General features: G+C 41.1%; 1 protein-coding gene and 1 long non-coding RNA gene across 2 annotated transcripts in view; one reads left to right on the top strand and one right to left on the bottom strand.

Annotated features, from left to right (window-relative positions):
* ADGRA2 (adhesion G protein-coupled receptor A2) overlaps positions 1-23548 on the bottom strand; it is a gene marked incomplete at its 5' end in the record, with an annotated part of 82504 nt that overhangs the window by 19318 nt on the left and 39638 nt on the right. Inside the window, 3 exons of the mRNA XM_083368556.1 lie at positions 308-379; positions 2193-2264; positions 3014-3085. Of these exons, the coding sequence (XP_083224682.1) occupies positions 308-379; positions 2193-2264; positions 3014-3085 (216 nt within the window). The remainder of the gene's footprint in view (positions 1-307; positions 380-2192; positions 2265-3013; positions 3086-23548) is intronic.
* On the top strand, positions 15100-17280 carry LOC310643893. Its single transcript, XR_014493183.1, has 3 exons — positions 15100-15194; positions 15489-15533; positions 17215-17280. It is a non-coding gene; the product is annotated as an uncharacterized lncRNA (long non-coding RNA).

Below are 23548 nucleotides of genomic sequence, written 5' to 3' on the forward strand. Positions count from 1 at the left end.
TACACAGGAAAGAGCAAAAAGAGATGCCTGTCCACCCCTGGAGAACAACAACAAAAAAAAAATACAGCTCTAGCATCTTGAGGTAGCACAGTGGACATGGAGGAACCTTGTCCATAGCTGGGTGATGGCTTGGTCTGTTCTCCCCAGAAGGGCTTCAAAGGGGGAGAACAATGTGGCTGAGCATGGCTTTCCATGCAGAAAGACCCAGATGTCCCAGCAGCCCCAGCATCAATCACTTCAAAAAGTTAATTGCTTCCTCTCTGCTGTTTCCTTTGACCAACAAAACAAAACAAAAAAAAATACTTACAGAACTTTCAGAGACAGCAACTCATCAAAGACTCCACTATGGAGGGTGGCAAAGATATTTCCTGATATGTTCCTGTCAAAGAGATGATATCAAAGTAAAATAAAACCTATGGGATCAGACCAAGAGGCCTACCTAAGTTGAGATTCATTGTGTTTCAGAGAAGGAAGTAGGTAGGAATCTTATTCTCTTTGCAACTCGTAGGAATCTTATTCTCTTTGCAACTCGTACTTGGAGAGAAACGCCCCTTCTCTGAATTTCATAGCTCCATAGAGCCCTCAAAGCAAATTAGTGTGTGTGTGTGTGTGTGTGTATGTATTTGTATGTATGTATGTATATATAAATATAAATAAAATGTTTGTTAAGCATTCAGAATACCCAGACACGGGACAAATCTTATTTCCTGTTTCAGCCTAGCTCAAGGCCATCTACGGGCAGTAGCCACAGCAGTGGCAGCTCATATTTGTGTAAATTTTTTGGCTGGCTAACAAAGAATAAAGGGAGACCAATATGATCATTTCAAACTTATTTGTTCTCATCAGTCAGCCAGCCATACCCTTCTGAGGTTCGAATCTCAGAAGGGTATGGCTGACTGATGAGAACAAATAAGTTTGAAATGATCATATCGGTCTCCCTTTATTCTTTGTTAGCAAGCCAAAAAAAATTTACACACACACACACACACACACACACACACACACACACACACACACATTTACTGTGAACAAGGGAATGCAATGGGTTTAATTTATTTTTTTTGGGGGGGAGGGCAAGAACAGAAGCCATGGCAGGAGACCATGCAGCATAAACATGTCCGATTGTTGTTGCTGTTTCTGACTGGAGTTCTCTCCTACAGAATCTATTGGGAGCTTGCAAAGAAGAACAGCACCATCCCAAGACCATCTGCTTTAGAGCTGAGAATGTCTATCTGAGCCTCCCTAGGTTGCCCATTCCTAAAACAGCTGGATAGAGTACGAAAGAGAATTACTGCAAATAATGCCTGAGCTTTCTGGTTTTCTTATTCCCTTCCTATCCCTTGTCCCTTCTGAACCATTTCTTCCTTAATTAGTAAGCCTGAAGACAGGGACTTCTGTCTTTTATTGTTCTGTAAGTTCCTCTAGGAACTTTTCACAGAAAGTATCGGTATAAAAGCTAAAAGAAATTACTGTAAAATAACCAAGAGACTTGCTGGATCGGACCAAAGAGCCATCTCATCCAGCACCTTCCTGTCCTCTCCAATTGCCAACAAGCAGTCTAAGAGAACCCCAGAAACCCAGGACAGATGCCAGAGCAATTAAACCTCTTTCTACTCTTTTCTCCAACAACCCACTGCTTTTATCTTAAGGGTGAATCATCGTTATGACTAATAGCTGTAGATAACCAAGTTTAAGAATTTGTCTAAAGAACATCAATAAGTAAAAGTTGCCAAAAGTATTGCCAAAATGTTTTTTTTATTATTATTATTGAAAGACCTGATGAGACTACAACGGTATGGGTGGTTGGGTTCATAAATCCATAGATCCCAATCTGAAGTATTTCTTATAAACCCCTCACCCTTCCCTTTCAAATTGGAGGATTCCCTGACAAAATAAGTTGAAAAGGAATAATGAAAGAAGAGCAAAACCATCATGCTTGGTCTCTGTGCTCAAGCAGCATTCTTTAAACCAGTCTTCTCCAACCAGAATATTTTTCAGTTATGTGGACTTCAGCCATCAGAACTGTCACTCTTGGCCTTGCCAGGTGGGAACTCTGGATGGTGACCTTCACAGCTTTGGGGAGGATGCAGATTTCGGAAGACAGATGTGAGAAATGAGGGTTCCTGTTTCCAACACATGTACAGAGGCTCACAATCAAACCATACTTTCACCCATTGCCACTGAATACTCACAGACGGATAAGGCTGGGCAGTCCCCGGAAGAGGCCAAAGTTGAGGCAGCCAATGCGGTTGTTGGAGAGATCCCTGTGCAACAATGAGAAAAAGGGAGAGCCATAGACAAACCGTGAACAGTCATGGATATTAAGAGTATATTAAGAATATCTCTTCATGGGACATTTTAAAGTTGGCACAGGAGAGTCTGAGTTGGGCTGAAACACTTTGTACATCTTGAATTGTGTACTGAGCACATCTAAATGTCAGCATCTAGTTCTTCATTAATCTCAAAAAACTATGCAGAATCAGCATAGTTGAGAGAGTATTAGGAATGTTGAGATTAAAGGCTAGAGTGAAAAGTAACAACAAAAATATCAACCCAAAAAAATGGCCAATCATTTTACTATTGTTGACAAAACAACTGCATGGACATATCCATAAAATCATGAGAACCTTTTTTAAAAAATGTGCACTTGAATGAGGATAACCAGCTAGGACCAGTGTAGAATTAAAGGATAGATTTGTTTTTTTTCCCAAATATGCTTTGCAATTACTTTTGGGAAAATAAACACCCAGCTCAGAAGATGGTGACCACATGCGTCTTTGTTGAAATTATCAGGAAACTGACACTTATAGTAAACAGTCAGGCATTATGAGTTATGGACAGATTACAGATTACTTAAAGTTTTTTGAAATGGCTCTGGGCTTGGATGTTAAGCAATTGAGGAGTGGGGGTGGGGAAATATGGGATTCATGTGTAAGAATAAAAGGTATCTTGCAGAATAAAGAATCAAGAGCAGGAAATTAGCTGTTCCGGAGAAGTTGAAACTATTACTTACAAGCGTTTCAGGTCCTGAAGACCCAGAAAAGCTCCAGGCTGAATGGTGCTAATCAAATTGTTCTTTAGGTCTCTGGGAAATAAGGAAAAAAGAAACATAAGATGTTGCACTGAAGAATGGGTGAATTTTGTTCTTGCTAGATCCTTTCTCGAAACTTTCTCAAGGCTACTACTCTCTATTTTGTTTACAGCAATCAATATTTATTCAGTTCATGCTCACCAAAATTTAAAAGAACAAAACCCAAGTGAAGCAAATAAATACAATAGTACACTTAAAAACTAGCAAAATAAATTGCCTGTGATTTGTTGAGAAATTGATAATGGAGCCATATTTTTTCAGGCCTTATTTTCACGATGGAGAAAGGAAAACAGTAAGAAAAGTCCTGCTGGATTTTATTCAGTTTCCCCAAATGAATTCCTTCCAGAAGGGTTTCACAACCACAACTGACTTATTTGGGTCAGGCACAAAACAAAAAGGCCCTTTTTATAAGATTGAAAATCTTTTATGGACTTTTTTTTGCTGAAAGTGAAGGGATGATTTATGGATTTGATGATTAAAAAAGGGCTAAACAAAGGGCCCGGAGGGATTTTTGTACAATTAAGGAAGAAGGTTAGGCCTAGGTTGCTAATTTCTGTTGCAAAGGAGATTGGAAAGTCACTTATTTTTCTGACTTTTGTTCTATTAGTTATTCTACTTTTTCCCTTCTCTTTATTACTCTTTCTTCTCTCTTTTTCTTTTCAATTTGTCTTTTATTGCTTGAAGAACATCCTTCATAAAAATTATATATTGAACAACAACAAAAAAGAATTATTTTCTTGCCCATTTCTGGTAACATCACAGGAAGATGAACTGTTGCCCAAGAATATAAGGTATTTACTTATCTTTTGGATAAGTCCAGCTAATCCCTTGGATGTTCTTCCTCAGTGAACAAACTTCCTCATTGTTTGAAACCCATTGATGGATTCCCATCTTCTGAAGATAAGTTTCTCTTAGTTGTCCCATAGAGTCCAAAGGCCCCCTCTAACCTTAACCTCACATCAAAGAAGGTTTATAGCTGTAAGAAGGTCTGTTATTGTTCTGCAATTCATTAAGGATCACCATCAGGACTTCCCTTGTAATTGTAACTTCTTCCTACTCTCAGCTTATGCTACGCACTAAGAAAACAACAGTGCATACTCACGCCAACAAGCCCACCCAGACTTCATGACTTCTTGCCAAAAAGACTAGGACAGCAGCAATATCCTATGTTCCACAGAAAAAGAAAACAGCTCTTCTCATCTGCTAGCTTTGGGTGCTGCCTGTAAATTTTCCTAAACACTTCATACTTTCCAAGAAGAAGTATCCATTCAGTCATGTCCAACTTTTGGGGATTCTCTGGGCCAGGTCTCTCCAGGTCATCTGATCTTGCACTACTTCTTTGTGTTTTTTCTATGCTCTGGTTGGTGTCAGCTTTGATGGTGTGCAGCCACCGTGTTCTTTGAAGTCCTGGTTTCCTTCAGTGGAGGATACTCTGCCCTATTTACATAGAGAGTCTTGATAGATGCCATGCAAGATACGAATCCTAGTCAGAATTTTCCAGCATTGGTGGGTGGCATCAAAACCTGCTAATTTTTGTGTTGGGTCTGGTATATTTTTTCTGAACAAAGGAAGAATAAGGATGGAGTAGAGCAGAGCCTGATGGGGATAGGGTGCTCTTTCACTAGAAACAAATATGACCAATGAGGGACCATCTGGAACAAAGCTACTTGGATGAATATTAGGGGTAAGGCAGAAGATTTTATGGAATGGCCACAATTAATGTATGGAAATCACTTCCACAGGATCTCAGGCTTGAAAAAGCATGTAAACAAATGCTTGATATATAACATTATTTATTGCTCTCCAAGCTTCCTCTTGGCCAAGAGGTTCCAGAAAAATCCCATGCCATGAATGCCTTTGTCACTGTAAATCAGGAGCCATTACTTTCAACCTTATCAAGATCTGTAACACAAATTTATTACATCTTCCTTAACCCTTGGCCAAGCCATACACACTTTTTATCTCAATTATCTTTTAGCTGATCTGAATGATATATTATAGGAAAGTCATCAAGCTCTGTTTAATAGTCAGCAAGATCTGGCAAGACCTCACTAGGAACAGTTTTGGTTTGATTAAACATGCTCAAAGTTTAATAATGACAATAATTGTTAATTCTTCTGTTCAACTCTTAAAGAATAGAATAGAATAGAATAGAATAGAATAGAATAGAATAGAATAGAATAGAATAGAATAGAATAGAATAGAATAGAATAGAATAGAATAGAATAGAATAGAATAGAATCAGACTTTGGGACCTTGGAGGGACCTTGGAGGTCTTCTAGTTGAACCCCCTGCTCAGGTAGAAAATTCTATACCATTTCAGACAAATAGTTGTCCAATCTCTTCTTAAAAACTTCCAGTGTTGGAGCATTCACAACTTCTGGAGGCAAGTTGTGCCACTGATTAATTGTTCTAGCTGTCAGGAAATTCACTGTCCAGAAGTGATGAATGCTCCAACACTGGAAGTTTTTAAGCAGAGATTGTATAACTATTTGTTTGAAATGGTATAGGGTTTCCTGCCTGAGCAAGGGGTTGGACTAGAAGACCTCCAAGGGTCCTTTCCAATTCTGTTATTCTATTCTATTCTATTCTATTCTATTCTATTCTATTCTATTCTATTCTATTCTATTCTATTCTATTCTATTCTATTCTATTCTATTCTATTCTATTCTATTCTATTCTATTCTATTCTATTCTATTCCATTCCATTCCATTCCATTCCATTCCATTCTATTCTATTCTCTGCTCTATTCATAATATATTACAATTAGTGGTGGATTGTTGGTGGGTAATCAAACTCTGCCTATTTTTGCAAGCAGTATCGCAAAATTTAGCCATATTTAAAGAAATTACGTTGTACTAATCTGATAACAGCAATTGTACATAAGAAAGGTTAACAAATAATTATTGCTCATTGCACAGTCAGCCAAATATTCAGACTGGATTCTAACCCTAACCCCAACCCTTCCCATTCACTTGGGATAGGCAGTTGTGGCTTTTTCATGGTGTTAAATAACAAATATAACAATTGGTATTATTATTGTTGGAGAAGGAGAAAGTCTGTCAAAGAAATCTGCCGTGTTTGTCTTTCCATGGGAACACAAACATGGAGATGTTGAGGAATCTTACATGGAAAAAAGATACGAAACAGATTTTCCAAGTTTTTGGAAAAGTTGACTCAATTTTTACATATAGAACAAAAAAGCCTAAATATTCATGTTCTCGCTGCGGATTCCAATAAAAGCAAAAGAGCAGGATGCCACATAAAATACTGTAAGGGGAGGGTCTCAGAGGTTTTGGAAAAACCTCCAAATTTATCTATCTTAAATCTGTTTTTAGAAATCAAAATTTGGGGGAGGGGTAGAGGTGGGAAACATACATTGACATATGAACTCATATGCACAGTAACTATGTGTTGCTTGAGAAAAAAAGGAAAATGAAAGAGAAACAGTACTTCGTGGGGTAGAGTTTTTGTGCTGTGTATGTAGCTTGGTTAAGCCAGCAAACTCATAAAATGCTGCAAAGTTTTGCTCCCGGAGAAAGCCACTGACCAACTCCTTGCCCTCTGTATGCCTATATGGAAATGATGTATACACTGCATTGAAGACCATGTTCAGTCAGCCTTTCTCCTCCCTCCCTCTCCTTCGCTCCAAGCTCTGGCAGAAGGACTGGTTCTTTCCTCTGCCAATTTTGCAATTCTGAAATGATAAGATCAGGTGATAAGATCAGGCTTTTCAAGTCTTGTGGACATGACTTGCTATTGCTATTCTCTCCTCTTTCCTTTGCTCTGTTTGCCACACACACACACACACACACACACACACACATATCGTTCTTTCCCCACCACCATACTCTGCAGGCTCTTGAGAAAGAAGGGATGAGTGCAGACCACATTGCCTGCAGCTGTTCCTCTAAATCATAAAACTGAAGAGAACAAAAGCAACCAGCCAACCCACCCTCCTAATCCCAAGGAGACAGCTGGATTTGGGAATGAGGAGTTCCAAACATTACCCCCCAAAAAACCAAAAACCCACTTCTTCTAGTGCTGCCTGAGATGTACACATGCACGACACACCAGCCGCCAACGTGTGTACACAGAGGGTTACCTATTCCTGACAGAAGAGAGATCTTCCAACATTTTTGCAAACAAGAATAGCTGCCCTTGCAACTTTCTAGTTCTCGAAGAAGGAAGGAATAGGGGGCGGGTTCCCAAATGGTGTTCTTAAGGACCTGCTCTTCATCGGTCATGCTATTTTATAGCATACTCTACTTCCCATGAGACAGAATGGACAGGCGAAGAGAGCACACCTCTATTTTTACCGTCTATGGAGATTCTCAGTCCTCCAGGTTATGGCTGAAAATGTTTCAGAACTGAAGAAGCTTCTTGGATGAGAAGCGAAAACTTTTCAAGGAAAAACCAAGAAAGTCCAGTTGCCTTTTGAAGAGCACCTTTGGGACTTCACTTCTCCTCCATATTTAGGTTGCCAGGTCCTCAGACAAGAGTTTCATGGACAAAAAAAAATAAAAAAAAAATCCAGCAGAGCAAATGTAGCCACCATACCTCCCATGGCAATTTAGAGGATGAGAACTACAATTCCCAGAAGTAAGGCCAAGGGTGAAGGACCCTGGGAGTTGTAGTAGCACTGGGACATCTGGCGTGTCTCCACTAAGATTAGAGGGGCGCATTAAGAATCTCTGCTCAGCCAGAAAACTGGGCAAATACAGGCAAGTGGCCTCTGCTCAGCCTGGATTTATTCACTGGATCTTTGCAAAGACAAAACTGGGAGTCAGAGGAGGAGGGTAGAAGGAGACCATGTGTCCTGTCTTTGAATGAAGGGTGGAGTAAAAATGTTTCCAAAAAATCAGATTCGTTTCCGTTTTGGCATAGGTTCTTTCCAGCCCTGACTAGGAGCCATATATGGCCTGTCTTTAAATGAGATTTGATTTCAGAGAACTCATAACCAAAGAGAAACAAAGCTTGGATGGCTGGCAGTCTCCACCTAAAGAGGCAACTGTCCAACTGTGGAGAGAAGATAAGCGCTCTCTCTCTCTCTCTCTCTCTCTCTCTCGCTCTCTCTCTCTCTCTCTCTGTGTGTGTGTGTGTGAGAGAGAGAGAGAGAGAGAGAGAGAGAGAGAGAGAGAGAGAGAGAGAGAGAGAGAGAGAGAGAGAGAGAGAGAGAGAGAGAGAGAGAGAGAGAATGGCAAGAAATAAAAGCAGTTGACTTTAAGCCTTCCTTATGTTCTGGAACCAGTGCCAGTGAGGGATCACGTATGTGTGTAGGAACCTAGTAAAGGGCAGCTTCTAAGTCAAACTCTTGGTCCATCTAGCCTGATTTTGCTGACGTTGACCGGTAGCAGGTCTCTTAAGGTTTTAGGCACAAATTATTTTGGGAAAAGCTCAGATCTCAATTTGGATCTGTCTATAGAGCAGATATGCCACTCCTAAACTATAACCCTTTCTTGTTATCCTTGTTTTGCCCCAGTTTCTGAGATCTAATGCAGCTTGCAAGATGTGTAAGAGGACAGCCAAAACATTGGTTCTTCTCTTGTCTATGTGTCAGGTTGTTCTCTGGCTAGAAAAAGGACACCTACCAACCAATAGAAAAATAGTTAGTTATAGTTATAGTTTATTTGATTTATATACCGCCCTTCTCCTTGGTAGGGACTCAGGGCGGTTCACAGGGCATATATCAAAAAGAGAATACAAAAATTAAAAAAGGAATTAAACCCATGCCCAATAAAACAGTGGTACAAATTAAAAACAATTAAAAACCCATAATCCCCCATCAGGCCAGACCAGCTAATTCGAACAGGTGGGTCTTCAGGCCCCGACGGAAAGTTCGGAGGTCTGGTGCCATATAAGACCCTGAAGAACAACCTTTGATTCTTGCTCTTGCTTCTTGCCTGGTTTACTGCAATATGTCAGTTTCATCTATACAATTTAGCTGAGCCAGAATGTTTGAGCAAATCTACTTGGCTAGGATGGATCATAGCAATGTCTGGATCTAGGTAGCTTAATCTCCACAAATATGGGCTTTTTCAAGAGAGGTGGACTTCAACACAAGGATAGTTCCATGGTTGAATCTCTGATAAAAGCCTATTGGATGAGTGCCTTTTCTGTAGCAAGTGGGAATCTTGGCCTCTCCCAACTAATTCAGCAGAATAAAGGTCCTGTGATAGGTGTCCAAAGTAAGCTGTCTTGGAATGCTGAAATTCCAGTAGCTGCCTAACTATGCTAAGCATTGCTGCATCTACAGAAACATCTCAACGGAGAAGTCCAATTCACTATTATGAGTTGAACTGTAGATCACAGTACTCTTGCACTATGCCAGGGGTCTTCAAACTTGACCCTTTTATGATTTGTGGACTTCAACTCCCAGAATTCCTCAGCCAGCAGGATAAGGGCACAGCAGAGCCACCAGAAATGAATAACTGGAGTAAATCTTTGGGGCAAAGCTCTTTCTTCATCTGAAACTGTCTTTAAAACATGTGATAAATCAGAATGAAGGGCCCTTGTTAATGCCATTACAAAGGGTTTTTGTCTGGTGCCCAGTTTGGAGGAAGCTCAAACATTTATCAACTCTCTTTCACAAAATATCATGGCAGGCTGCTGTGAAATTGCTGGAGACAAGAGACACCATAGTCATAGAGGAGGTGCAAATGACTTTCCACATAGGGCTTGCAGGTGAGAAGGAGGAGGAGGAGGAGGAGGAGGAAGAGGAGGAGGAGGAGATCCAATATATTTAGTACAATTGTTCCTATTGTTCACATAGTCCAAATGGAAAAATCAACACATGGGATACACATAGCAATAGGATTCAGGGATCCTCCAACTTTTCAAAAATTCTGGTCAAATTATTGGGGGAAAAAATCTTAGAGTTTTTAAATTCCCCAAACAATCCAAAGTTACCAAGTGCACAAGACAGAGCCATGGCAATGAAATCTGGGTGGATGTGAGATGGAATGGCACACATCTGCTAGAACCTTAAAAATCATTAGTTACCTGGGATACTTGATTTATTTATTCTCTTTTCCCATTTTTTGGTTTTACTTTCCCCTTTAATCATTACTATTATAATTATACTGACTAGTTCACACAACCATGCAGTGGTTGGTTTAATCAGAATTATAATAATAATAATTACCTGGCTTTACACAACATGGCAGATACCATGATTAGATGCATGTATATCATACTAAGCTACAACCAACTCAACTATATTTAAGCTTATTCGGAGTCCAACTTTAAGTTTGCCATGGGAAACAGTCTAATACCCATACCCAAATGGAAAAATGCTAACTATGTCAAATGTGATATTGTTCTAAAGTTGCTGGCTTGAAGAAAGCCACCACACTCTAAGGTCTAAGGTCACTGGCAATTAAATAGCAGCTGGCTGGCCAGGAAAAAATGACTTGTCTTGCTTCAAGATGGTTAATGGGTGATGATTTCATGAAAACGAAAATGGTGTGGGGGTGGGGTCAGCAAATCTATGCATCAACAAGCAACAAAGCAAAAAAAGGAACCACTTTTTCCAAGGTCTGGCTGCTAGATTTATGGCATGCATCTGGAAAGAGCAGCTGGAGATGGGATTTGTGAATTCAGAGGGCAGAGGAAGGAAAAGTCTCTACATTTCACAAGAAGGCAAGAGAGGGAAGCTCTGAATGTGAGTGTGCATGCACAAACACAAACGGTTTATTTTTCTGGTGATGGGACTGGGGCAAATGGCACAAGCCCACCTGTGCTTTGAATAAGTTATTCATCTCTTTCAAGAGGCAGCGTCTAGGAAGGGAAACTTGAACATAAGCAGAAGTTTACCCCTTTTCAAGCCACACTTTATCTCATTCTTAGAGAGGCGAAAGACATGTTCCTAAAGCATTTCTCACAATGAGAGCCCTCAAAGATAGCTTTGACCTGTGACTCCCTCTACTCCAGGCCCCAAAACACTTAATGAGAAAACTGCCTAGCCCTGGTATAAGATTATCAGAGCTGGCCTATTTAAGCATTTTTTGACAACTCAAAGCCTTTAGTCTTTGAAGCCTCTAGTCCAGGGGTAGGCAACCTTGGTTCTTTTAGGACTCGTGGACTTCAACTCCCAGAATTCCTGAGCCAGCACACACAAAGGAAGACATACACACATGCCTGCACTTTCTTTTTCGCCTCCTGCCTATGTTTTCCTTACTTTTTGAGTAAGGAAGAACACCAGAATCAGAAGAGAGTATTGATCCTTCAAAAACTGATGAACGTTATCTGCACAATGTGCAACTTCCTTTAATTTCTGTTCACTTAGGCCAGTGATGGCAAACCTTTTAAGAGACTGAATGCCCAAACTGCAACCCAAAACCCAGTTATGTATCATTGGGTGTTGGGTTGCCGTGACCCATTGGGTGGGTGTGGCCAATTGGGTGGGCGTAGGCCCATTGGGTGGGCATGGCTGCGGTGGTAACGGCAGACTGTGTGGGAATAAAAAGTTCATTCAATCAATTCCAACTTTGCGAGATCTTTTTTTTTCTCACAAGAAGTTGAAATTGATTGATTGAAACTGGGTTTTTTTGCACACGGCGGCGGAGGCCTAAAGCGTAAAGGTTTTTATAAAACCCAGCTGAAGGCCTAGGACAGGGGCAACGGGGCGTGTGCCCACAGAGAGGGCTCTGTGTGCCACCTGTGGCACGCGTGCCGTAGGTTTGCCACCACGGACTTAGGCAAAACTGTTTGAGAAGGCAAGCTCATTAATTAAGAAAGCTGAAGGCTAAATGAGAAGTTTAGCTGTCCAAAAGCCAAGATTTCGCTTTAGATGTGATGTTAAGCTGTTGCTAAACTTCCTTGAACTTTCTTTCCTGAGATATCTTAACTGATCTTATGACAATGTCCTTGCAAGGTAGGTCTATGTTATTTCTCAGCCAAAGAGGTTAAATGCATTAAAGAGAAGGGTAGCAGATGCTGAGAGATTTTACTTCTGCTAAAATCCCATTTGTTGTATGGCTTTGTGATGCCTGTGATCCGTTGCAATGATGAGACGAGTTACTAAAACTTCATCTGTAACAAAGGACAGTGTGGTTGTGTCTTCTCCATTCTTACAAAACTTGGATCACATAAATGTCGAAAATAGGCAGAACCTTTAACGAAATCCAAGAAACCGATCACAGGATTCCTGCCAACTTTTTCCTCCCACCACCCAGAGCTAAGGAATATCATCAGAAAAAAAAGGAAGAGGTTGTGTCCCATTGTAATTTCGGCTCTGCATCCTGCCTTATCCCTCTTCATTTCCTTCCATTTCTGCCAAACAGCTGCTGCATTTCACGACACACAGCATCGTGAAAGCAGTGATTTGTAGCTCATTTATAAAAACAAGCCACCCACCCCCCAAATAAAAACATTTATTTCTCAGTATTTGGTGGGATTAAGCTAAGATAGCAGACCTTTTCAACTTAAACTGTTGACACTAGCCAGTGCAAAACCAATGGTAAATTATGATGCAAAGGTTAGGTTTAAGGCAGGTTTGCTGTGCAAAGCCAGGGACAGTTTTTCAAATGATCTGAGTATGGTGGTGCAGAAAAAGAGAGACCAAGTTGGGGGGGGGGAAATGTTACAGTATTACATTTCGCAATAGCTGGAATATAATTCTGCATTTGGTTAGCCCATTAGTTGATTTTCCCATGCAAAAATGACAGTGCTTCTGGACAGTAACCATATACTGAATCCTGGCTGATTGAGGACAATATGGGATTACTATATAACAAAACAAAACATAACAAAACTATAACAAAAATGCTGGTGTCTCACAGGAACCCCCAAGCCTTGCTGCAGTACATGGGGACAACAACAAGTTTAAGAGAGCATTTTCTCAGTTAAAAAGTAACTTCTACAGCACATTCAGTCATCATGATGGATGCCAGTTTGAAAAAAAAAAGCCTAGAAAATGGGGGAAAGAGTATCCATTTTAGAAGAAACAGACTTCACAAGCTATGGATAGTGTATTATAATATTTTGTGGTAGTGTCCTCCACAGCCTCTATCACTGATAGTTCAAATGGCAGTGTGAGCAGGGTTAACAATAACCAAGTTATCCTTCCTCTGTGCTATTGATCTAAATCGCACATATGTGAGTATCAGATGAAGCAGTCCAAGATCTAAACCCAAGAATTCATGACTCAGGGCTAGTAGAAAAATAGAGTGATTTTCAAAAGAGATGGTGGATTTGTCCAACCTCAACAGTTCAGGCTGAGTATCCCAAAGATGCTGTTTTATGGAGGCAACTGGACTTTCTTGTTTTTCTTTGAAGACGTTCCGCTTCTCATCCAAGAAGTTTCTTCAGCTCTGACGGGATAGTGGGGAATGGAAGAGTTTATATTCCTTGCAGACAGCTGGTCATTTGCATTCTACTTCAGGCTGGGTAGTGTTCTCCTCACATCTGGCTCTATGGATTAGTCAGTGAGATGTGTTGAGAAATTGCTGCTAATATCTACTGTAGCCCAAACCAGAAAGGTGTTGCTTCTGGAAGTTGCTGTACTATATAGGAGACATGATGTAATTCACATGTGGAAAGCCACATCTATATAGTCAGAAGGATGGAAGGCTGAGTCAACCTTGAGCCTGGTGGGACTCGAACCTGCACTAATTGCAGGCAGCTGGTGCATTTGGGGACAAAATAAGGACGCTTCCTCTGAGACTCTTCATTTCTGGGTCGAGCTTATAAGGGTTGGGAAGGATCTCCATATGAAATCCACATGAGAAAATTATGGGTAAGAAAAGAGCTCTAGCAATTGGCGTATCATGTAGCCCATTGAAACATGTCACTTAAAAGGATGAAGACTGCTTCACATGACTGGTGTGGTTAACCAGCTATCCTTTACTCCAGAGGTCTCCAAACGTGGCAACTTTAAGTCTTGAGGACTTCAACTCCTCTGCCAGCCATGCTGGGGAATTCTGGAAGTTGAAGTCCACTAGTCTTAAAGTTTCCAAGTTTGGAGATCCCTGCTTTACTCCACTGCCTGGTTAAGTTAATCCTCAACTCTCCTCTGAGTTTTAGGATAGACTCTTCTTGATTGCGCTCATGAAGGCCTTCATTTCCAAACAGGGGAGAAGACGGCTGGGCCTTAGATCAGACATGTCAAACACAAGGCCCGGGGGCTGGATCCGGCCCATGAAGTGGTTTCATGTGGCCCGCAAAGCCATCCTGGAAACAGTGAGGGAATGGCCCCCACTGCCTTGGCCCTGAGACACTCCTGCCAGAGACCCTCAGATCTGTCCCACTCCTGCCCAGGCCCCCATAGGCACCCTTGATGCGAACGATGTAGAGCTGGCCACGCCCACCCAGCAGGCCATATGCACTCTAGCCATGCCCACCCAGCAGGCCATGCCCACCCTCGCCATACCCACCCGGCCCCCTGAGGGCAACCGCAATGCTGATGCAGCCCTCAATGAAATTGAGTTTGACACCCCTGCCTTAGATGAAAGGAGCTCCCATCTCAGAACATCCAGCTGCAAGGGAAAATGTTTTCAGCACATGTTCTGGGGAAATCCAGCAACAAGTAGGGTATACCAGCTAGGCCAGGAACCGACCCACAAAGCCCACATAAAAAAGCCCACATGAAAAACAGAACAAAGACTGTCCTGTTTTCCATAGCTGAAAAATAATTTCCTTTGGAAGAGGGAGGCCCAGAACTCCACAGTCACTGTGTTTTCTGATGAGGTTAGATGGTGGACTTCTTTCTCCTTGCTTAAAGGCCCTCTTTGTGTCCTGGAATGGGGGTGGAGAGCATTAGTTCATCACATTATCGGGGCTGTGGCTGTCACTAAGGAATCCCCTTTTTAACAGCAGGTGTTTTTTTGCCAGCACTTGCTTGGAAGAAAAAAGTATCTAACCATGGCTGGTTTCACACAGCTGCTAAACACTTTAGCCAGCCTAACAGTATTTTATAAATTGAGATTCCATGTTTCTTGAGAGACCAGAAGTTCTGAGATAGATTGTCCTGGGCCCATTCAGCAGTCCTGAGTTCAGACTATTCCTTGACCAGGTCTCCTTCTGTCTCTTTTTCACAGTGGAAAAGGCATACTAAATGAGAATAGGGATTTATTAAGAACAGTCAACATCCCAGTTGAAAACGTGAGTATTTCTGGTAAACAGAAATGTTTACACTGTACAAAACAGAGGCTGTTTCTATTACCTAATAAGGATGAGCTACAAGTGAAGAGGCTTGCTTACAACATCTCCCCTTGGGATTTAACCAAAGATGGAAAGGGCCTAGGGAAGGTGCAAACTTAATTTTTAAGCCACACTTGTTCTCAGGAAGTCTTTAAAGGCAGTCTTCCAAAGAAAGATAAGACGATTCCATTGTTTGTCCTTGTAGACTATGCCTTCAGAACATGCCTGATGATTTTGATTCCGCTTGTTATCTAGGCTTTACATGAAGCATGGGTTGGTCCTTCAGCAAAACCTGACATTGTAAGTAAAACATAAGCTGAAAGCAAACACTGATATTATTTCAAAAACAATTTGTAAAATAATAACAGCAACAATAAAAAGAATCATTTGTTTACAGCTTCATAGAACACATATTAACACAGTAATAATGGCCAGGTATAGAGGGTGGTGCTGAAGAAACAGCTCCTTGTCACCTGGGCAAAGTTTGGATAGGTACAATATACAAGCCAAAGAGTAAGGCAAATTCAAGAACTACCAGTGTTTGTGTGTGTGTGTGTGTGTGTGCCTGTGTGTGCATGCAGGCACGTTAGAGACAAGAACTCTATATGTAACTGATGATGAACAATCAATAGAAATAGAAATAATCCACTACTTTTAGACCAGTGGATACATGCCATATTATAACTCAGCCATTCCCCTGGTTAACTGTTCTAACTGTTAGGAAATTCCTCTTTAGTTCTAGGTTGTTTCTGTCCTTGATTAGTTTTCACCCATTGTTTCTTGTCTTGCCTTCAGGTGCTTTGGAAAATAAGTTGACCCCTTATTCTTAGTGGCAGCCCCTAAAATATTGGAACACTGCTATCATGTCATCCCTAGTCCTTCTTTTCACTAGACTAGACACACCCAATTCCTGCAACCGTTCTTCTTCGTATGTTTTAGCCTCCAGCCCTCTAATTCGGTAACTATCCAGACATCAATCATTGTTAAGTCTAGAGGCAACTCCAGCTATCTCTCCCTCCAATGCTGTTCAAAATAAATGCAGTCTTTAGCTCTATCTGGTTCCTTCCACACTGGGCTTGGATGAGCCCATTTCTGCTATGGACCCTCTGGGACGGGACAAGCTTGAACCTTCCCACAAGGAGTTAATACATTTGCAACCTCCCTCTCGAGGAAAGCCTATTGGCAATGAGCTCCCACAATGGGCTTGGACTCAACAAATTTGGACAGAAACCAGAGATTTCCATTGTCTGAACATAAACATCTTATGATAGTACAAATTCCCACTGCCTCGATCCCATGGGATTTTAACTCTAACATTCCACCAGCATAAATAAGGGAAAGCAAAGTTGCAGAACCAATGGGGCACGTTCGGCTGAGTTCCATCCTTGTGGGAATTATGGAGAGGCCACTGCAGGCACTGGGAATGAGCACTTGATAATAACTGCCGTTCCTTGATCAGCTGCAGATGAATGCAAGCAGCTGCCATCTCCACAACTGGCATACTGGCAGGGGAATTCTGGGACCTGTAGTCCACAGGTTGCCAAGTTTGGAGAGCCCCCAGGTAGAGCTGAGTAGAAAAACATTCCTGCCCTTTATTTCCTACCAGTTCTTGTTTAGTTGGAGAAAAGAGTATTTCCCTTTTAAATGTCTTGCGTAGTGAACGCTGCAACAAAGTTCTCTGGGATGGAATACAATACCAATTTTATGACCGAGAGGCTAAAAGGTACAGTAAGAATACTTTGGCTTTTCCCTGTTCTTCCTCCAGTGGTCTGCAACTGCACCTCTTTGGGTGTGTGTGTGTGTGTGTGGTTTTTTTTTAAAAAAAAATAATTGTGAAAAGCAGTGGGGGAAAAAATGCTTATGAAACCAATACCAAACGGTTGTGATATTTTCTGCCCCCTTTACTACTGATCACCAAGAAAACTACTGGGAGAAATGTGAAAAAGATGAAAAGTGTTGTTTGTATCTTCAAATTCCCTAGGAAGAAGTGGAAAAACAGAAGCTTCTTTCAAATGGGATGAAAAGTTTTGAAAAAAAGAAAAAAAAAAGAACTGTATGGTGTAATCTGGCACGTCATTAAGATGATCTACAGCTTGTGAAAATACAAGGAACAGATTGCCCAGAAAATGTTCGTGTTCATGTACATATGATCCTTCCACATGGAGACAAGTTGATTCTGATTTTTCTTATCCATTCGTTTTTTTCAAAGATCATCATCTGCACAGGAATGCATTTTATAGAGCAATATAAATGATTTAAAACGATGTTTTCCTGAGTTTTTGATTCCCCACCCCCAGGGTGGGGAAGCTAACTATTTCCTCTCTGCTTAGACTGTGCCTCTCTGTCTTCACCTCTGTTTATATGACATTTTCATTCATAAGCAAAAGCCAAAACAAAAAAAAAAGGAGAGGAGGGGAGGAAGGGGAACGATAAGGCTCTGGCATCTAGCTTACTTAGTATAAGTGACTTTTGGAAATAAATGCACCCCAGATGCATAAACGGCCCCACCCACCACCAAATTATAATGCATCGTGAACTTAAGTGAACAAGCAATTATCATTCTAAAAGCCAGAATACTAAAAATGCACGTAAGCTAAAACGTTCGCTGAAGCATTCCTCAGAAATAGTAAATAAACGGCTGGAATGCTCAATGTATGTTCAATGTATAAACAAAAGGAAAATGCTTACATTCTATTCTATCCTTTTTTTCTTTTTTTTTCTTTTTTTTTACTGCTAAGAAACGTTCAGGAATGAATGAATTCTCTGTGGTGCAGCTGCTCAATCAATCAAGCTTTTCATTTTGATTTCTTTTCTTTTTTTTTTTAAAAAAAAGAATCCCCAAGGATTCTTTGAGAGCCCAAAACTTTTCACTGCCCGCTTCTATATGTTCCTATATATTTTAAACGCTGCTAGTGAAAGGCTAGCCAGGAACAAGGCATTTTAACATTTATCTTCTGTTGGAGGTGATCAGAGGTTTTGGGTGGACCGAATGGACTGTTGACGATGTTGTGCGCTCTCCAACTGCAAGACGTTTCTGAGGTTTGCAGTGTGATGCCACAACTAATAATCACCTATTAGCTCATCCTTAACACCATTTCTTCATGAAACATTTACCCGTGACTGGGATAGGATAGCCCTTGACTTGCAACTTTTCATTGGGGGAACCATTCAAACTTACAGTGGCACTGAAAAAAGTGCTGCAATGGTGATAAATGTGAAAAGAGGTCATCAGTCACTTTTTTTTTAGTGCCGTTGTAACTTTGAATGGTCACTAAATGAACTGTTGTAAGTCGAGGACCACCTGTATGGAAAGATCTACATATAACGCACTGGGTTGGGGGTGGGGGAGAAGAGAGACTCAGAGAAATACCTGAGGGGTATCTGGATCTGGGCTAGATCTTGGTGTGCCCTCTGCAAGGCTTCACGTGTGGCACCTTTCCAATAAACCAGAAGTTCACCATTTCTGAACTGCATAAGAGGTCATCTGAACATACAGACTGAGACAATATTAAAGGCGCAGAGAGAACCACATCTCCTTTTAGCACCTCATTCTAGAAAAAAGCACTGGAAATCCTGACCAGTTGTCTAGATTTAACAGGGGTAGGAAACCTTGGCTCTTTTATGACTCGTGGACTTCAACTCCCAGAATTCCTGAGCCAGCCATGCTGAAGGGAAAAGGAGAGGTTTCCAAGCTGAGCTACGCTGGCTCAGGAATTCTGGGAGTTGAAGTCCACGAGTCATAAAAGAGCCAAGGTTGCCTACCCCCGGTCTAGAAGACCTTCTGACAGGAAAAGACTGAAACATATTTAGAGAATTCATGAGTTCCTTTGTTTGGGAATTCTTTTGATTGACCATCTTGGATATTGTTTTAGGCTCAGCACTGTCTACAAAGAGGTCACCAGAGTTGACAGCCAGGATTAGCTAGAAATGTTTTTTCACCTGCCTCTGCTTTGCTGGGTGGGCATAGACTCTCTTCACCCGTATTTTGTCATAGAGCACTACTCCGGCTAACCATCTGCATTAATAGATGGGTAGAGGTGTTTATAAAGAGACTCCAGCCTCTACAGTCTTCTGCCTTTTTTATGTGTGGAAAAACCTGCTCCCTTAATTCGAGGCAATTTGTTTGGAGAAGAGGTAAAGGGAGTGCAACCTAGCCCTCTCTCTTCCCAATAAAACACCAAGGACACATTAGCAAACATGGCTTCGTGCCTCCCGGCTCTCCTGTTTCCCAGAGCAGAAAGTTAATGATGATTTTCACCCAGCCAGAGCTGCCAGTCTCTGTTTACAGAGGGTGGGATCCGTTCAGCAGGAAAGCAACTTTGGTTTCAAATTCTGTGTAAGCTTGATTTCAACTCCTTCCCTGCCCACAGGAAAGGAATGACTTCAGCATTCACTTGCCTGGGCCACTGGCTCTGCTTTCCCCTCTCCAGTTTCCACCTAAGGGGCGTAAAGCAACAAAATAAGTCACAGTGATAGGAATGCACTTCTCTGCAATTAATTGTACCCATGTTTATGCCAGTTTGGCATCTCTTTAGAAGAAAAATAAAATAAACAGATACTAAAGGTGCATAACAAGCTACCTATATATGGATGCCAAATGGTTACTTCAATCCATAATTAATGAACTTCTACCACTTATAATGATGAAATGTCTGGCATGGATTATTCCATACTGTACATCTCTACCTGATAATATGGCAAATAATGACTAGTAAGGAGAATTGTGGCAGTGGGAACACATGCCCCAAACCTGCAAATCGTAACTGGAAGTCTGTCCACAATTCTTCTTCTGCGGATTCATTCCAATTTAGCTCCCCTCTTCCGCCTCCTCAATCCTAAAATGGCCAATTAATTAAAATAAAAATCATTTATGGGGATCATAGAGATATCATACAGATTTCAAAAACATGCCTATCCATGTTTTAGGCTCTGAGTGAGAGCTAACTCATTTCTAGTCACACATACTGTAATTGTAATTGAGTTTATCTGTCCCGGGACAGCTGGTTACTATCAGCCAACACATATTTACAAGTTCAGTGTGAGAGTTCACAGTTGTCACTTTCCATCAAAATTAACCCCATAAATTACTCAGAAGGCCTTTACAAATTTCTTAAACTCTATTTCCTTCCCAGGCAAAAATCAGAGGTTAAAATGCCCTTTGATCCTAATTTTGTTGGGTATTATGAGCAATTGCAATGTATGGCAGTGAAAGCTGGACCATAAAAAAGGCTGAGCGCCAAAGAATTGAGGCCTTTGAACTCTGGTGCTGGAGAAGACTCCTGCGAGTCCCTTGGACTGCAAGGTGATCAAACCGGTCAGTCCTAGTGGAGATAACCCTGACTTCTCTTTAGAAGGCCAGATCCTGAAGCTAAAACTCAAATACTTTGGCCACCTAATGAGAAAGAAGGACTCACTGGAGAAGAGCCTAATGCTGGGGAAGATTGAGGGCAAGAGAAGAAGGGGACAACAGAGAATGAGGTGGCTGGATGGAGTCACTGAATCAGTAGGCGTGAGCTTAAATGGACTCCAGAAGATGGTAGAGGACAGGAAGGCCTGGAGGAACGCTGTCCATAGGGTCGCGATGGGTCGGACACAACTTTGCAACTAACAACAACAACAACAAATTATGAGCAAAGAAACCCCTTGCATACATTATGCTTCTTTTAGTTGCAGCAAATGAAAACATAAAGGAATAAATTTCTCTGCTAATCAAGGAAAACATGATAAAATATGAATTGTATTGATTCTGGGCAAGTATTATAAATATTAAAGCTAATGATAATGACCATCTTCTGCAAAATTAGGGCTATACTGGAAATTCCTTCTGCTTTTTTTGTTAATCATTCTTCAGTTAGAAGGAAAATATCGGTTGCAAACTCTTTCACACAACAAAAGAAGACTGTTCTGGAATTCTAATTGGTAGATTATTGGATTCTGGTATATACCTTAATTCAGTGATTCTCAACCTTTTCTTCATCACGGAGCCCCTTTAAATACCTTTTGTAGCCACAGACCCTGGCCACAGACCACCAAGATTTTAACTCAAGATTTAAAGCATTAGACTGCATCAAGCCTTCGCGGACCCCGTGTAATGACATGGCAAATCCCCAGAGCCCCGCGGACCACAGGCTGCCTTAGTGAAAAATGTGAGTGAGTCTCTTCAGCAAGGTGCTGTTTTCCTGGATTTCCACTTTTCAGGTAAATCCCAGGAGAAGGCAATAACAGGATGTTCTTCCCATGATCCCCACCTCCTCCCATCAAAAAATATGAGAAGCCGGAATGAAAAGATGCACGAGTGACAAAAAACAAACCTACAAGCACATCCTGCATTTTTGCAATAATAAACTTCAGAACACCGACCAAACAAATGTGAAGATAAGTGTACAGAGCTTTCCCCTGCAAATGAGATACAAAAAAAAGAAGTGTTTCTCTCCCCCCACCCCAAGGGAAGAAAAATTTCAGGAATTAACAAGACAGGTTTTGGCTGACTATGAAGAAAACTAACAGTCAATTCTAAGTATGTTTGATCTGATTAAGCTTCAGTAATCCAATTTTTCTTCAATAAGGTTTAACTGAGGGGTAGAACGCAAGAGCAATTGTACCTTGCTCTAGTCCAGATTTTCCTGTTCAATTTCTTGGTGACTAGAGGTTGTCCTCCACTTGCAATAGTTCGTTTGTAACCAGCAAAGTCAACGGGGAAGTTAGATTCATAGGTTACTAACTTAACTGCAGTGATTCACTTAACAACTTGGGTGAGAAAGGTCATAAAGTGGGATCAAATTCACTTAACAAATGTCTTGCTTAGCAACAGAAATTTGGGGCTCATTGATGCTTGTAAGTCGAGGACTAGCTGTATTTGTTCAGGGATGTACTTTTTAAAAGTTTATCTCCTGCCTCCTTCAGAAGATGACTAAATAAGTTTCTGTGGTTCTAAACTGTGCTCGGTGTTTGGAAGACCATACCCCTTTCAAATGTCTCTTTAAAAAAAGAGAGAGAGAATTAAACCAACAAACAGTAAGAGTAGAAACAGATGACCACTAACAACATCCCAACCACTTAAAAAAGGCAGCCTCTAACTACAGGTTAAAAGAAGGGCCCATAGATATCAGCCATGCATTGAAGCTGAACGTGATTATGGTTTTACAGCCTCTCAGAAGCTGGGGAAGGATCTCTGCTTAAGGAAACTGTTTGCTTATTTAGCAGTTGGTGGGGGAAATTCAGTATTGAATGTCTCCGTATCCCCAATAACAATCTGCATTACAAAAGACATGCATTTATAATCAAAGGACTGGATCCAAACTTAGAGGCAACCCTGTGCAACCAAGGTGGTTTAAAAGAGTTGCAACTCATTTTGGTAGTCTGTTTTAAATGTGCATTAACAGAGGGATAGAATCGAGATCACGTGAGGTATTAGTACCACTTTATAAAGCCTTAGTAAGGCAACACCTGGAATACTGCATCCAGTTTTGCCCCCCCCCCCCCCATTATAAAAACTATGTGGAGACTTTGGAAAGACTCTAGAGGAGAGCGACAAAGATGTTTAGGACGATGGAGGCTAAACCATATACAGAATGGTTGCAGGAATTGGGTATGTGTAGTCTAGTGAAAAGAAGGACTAGGAGAGATATGATAGCAGTGTTTCAATATCTGAGGGGCTGCCACAAGGAAGAGGGGGTCAAACTATTTTCCAAAGCACCAGAAAGCAAGACAAGAACAGCGGAAGGAAGCTAACCAAGGAGAGAAGCATCCTAGAACTAAGGAGAAATTTCCTGACAGTGAGAACAATTAAAATCAGTGGAACGGCTTGCCTTCAGAAGTTGTGGGTGCTCCATCATTGGAGGCTTTTAAGAAGACACTGGTCTGAAATGGTGTAGAGTCTCCTGCTTGAGCAGGGGGTTGGACTAGAAGACCTTCATGCTCCCTTCCAACTCTGTTATACTTTTAAGTACATCTGAGTATGACTACATCTTTTTAAGAGGTCAGAGTCACACAAAGTTAATCTTACAACCCTCCTTTTTTTTTTTCCTTCCAGGGTTCTTAGTCCATTGAAGTCCAGGAAATCCAAGACTGTGTGGGGAAACCCCAAATTCTAAAATAATTCTTGGGATGAGGTTTTCACTGGTTGCGTTTTCAAGAAGGAATAGTAAAATGACTCATATGTATGTATGTATGTATGTATGTATGTATGTATGTATGTATGTATGTTAAGTATTTGTTAAGTATTTTAGAATACATTGCAAGGCCCAAATACGGGCCAAATCTTATTGCCTGTATCAGCCTAACCTAAGGCCATCCACAAGCTGTAGTCACAACTG

The sequence above is a fragment of the Vipera ursinii genome (assembly GCF_947247035.1).
Source record: "Vipera ursinii genome assembly, chromosome: 8".
NCBI classification, from domain to species: Eukaryota; Metazoa; Chordata; class Lepidosauria; order Squamata; family Viperidae; genus Vipera; species Vipera ursinii.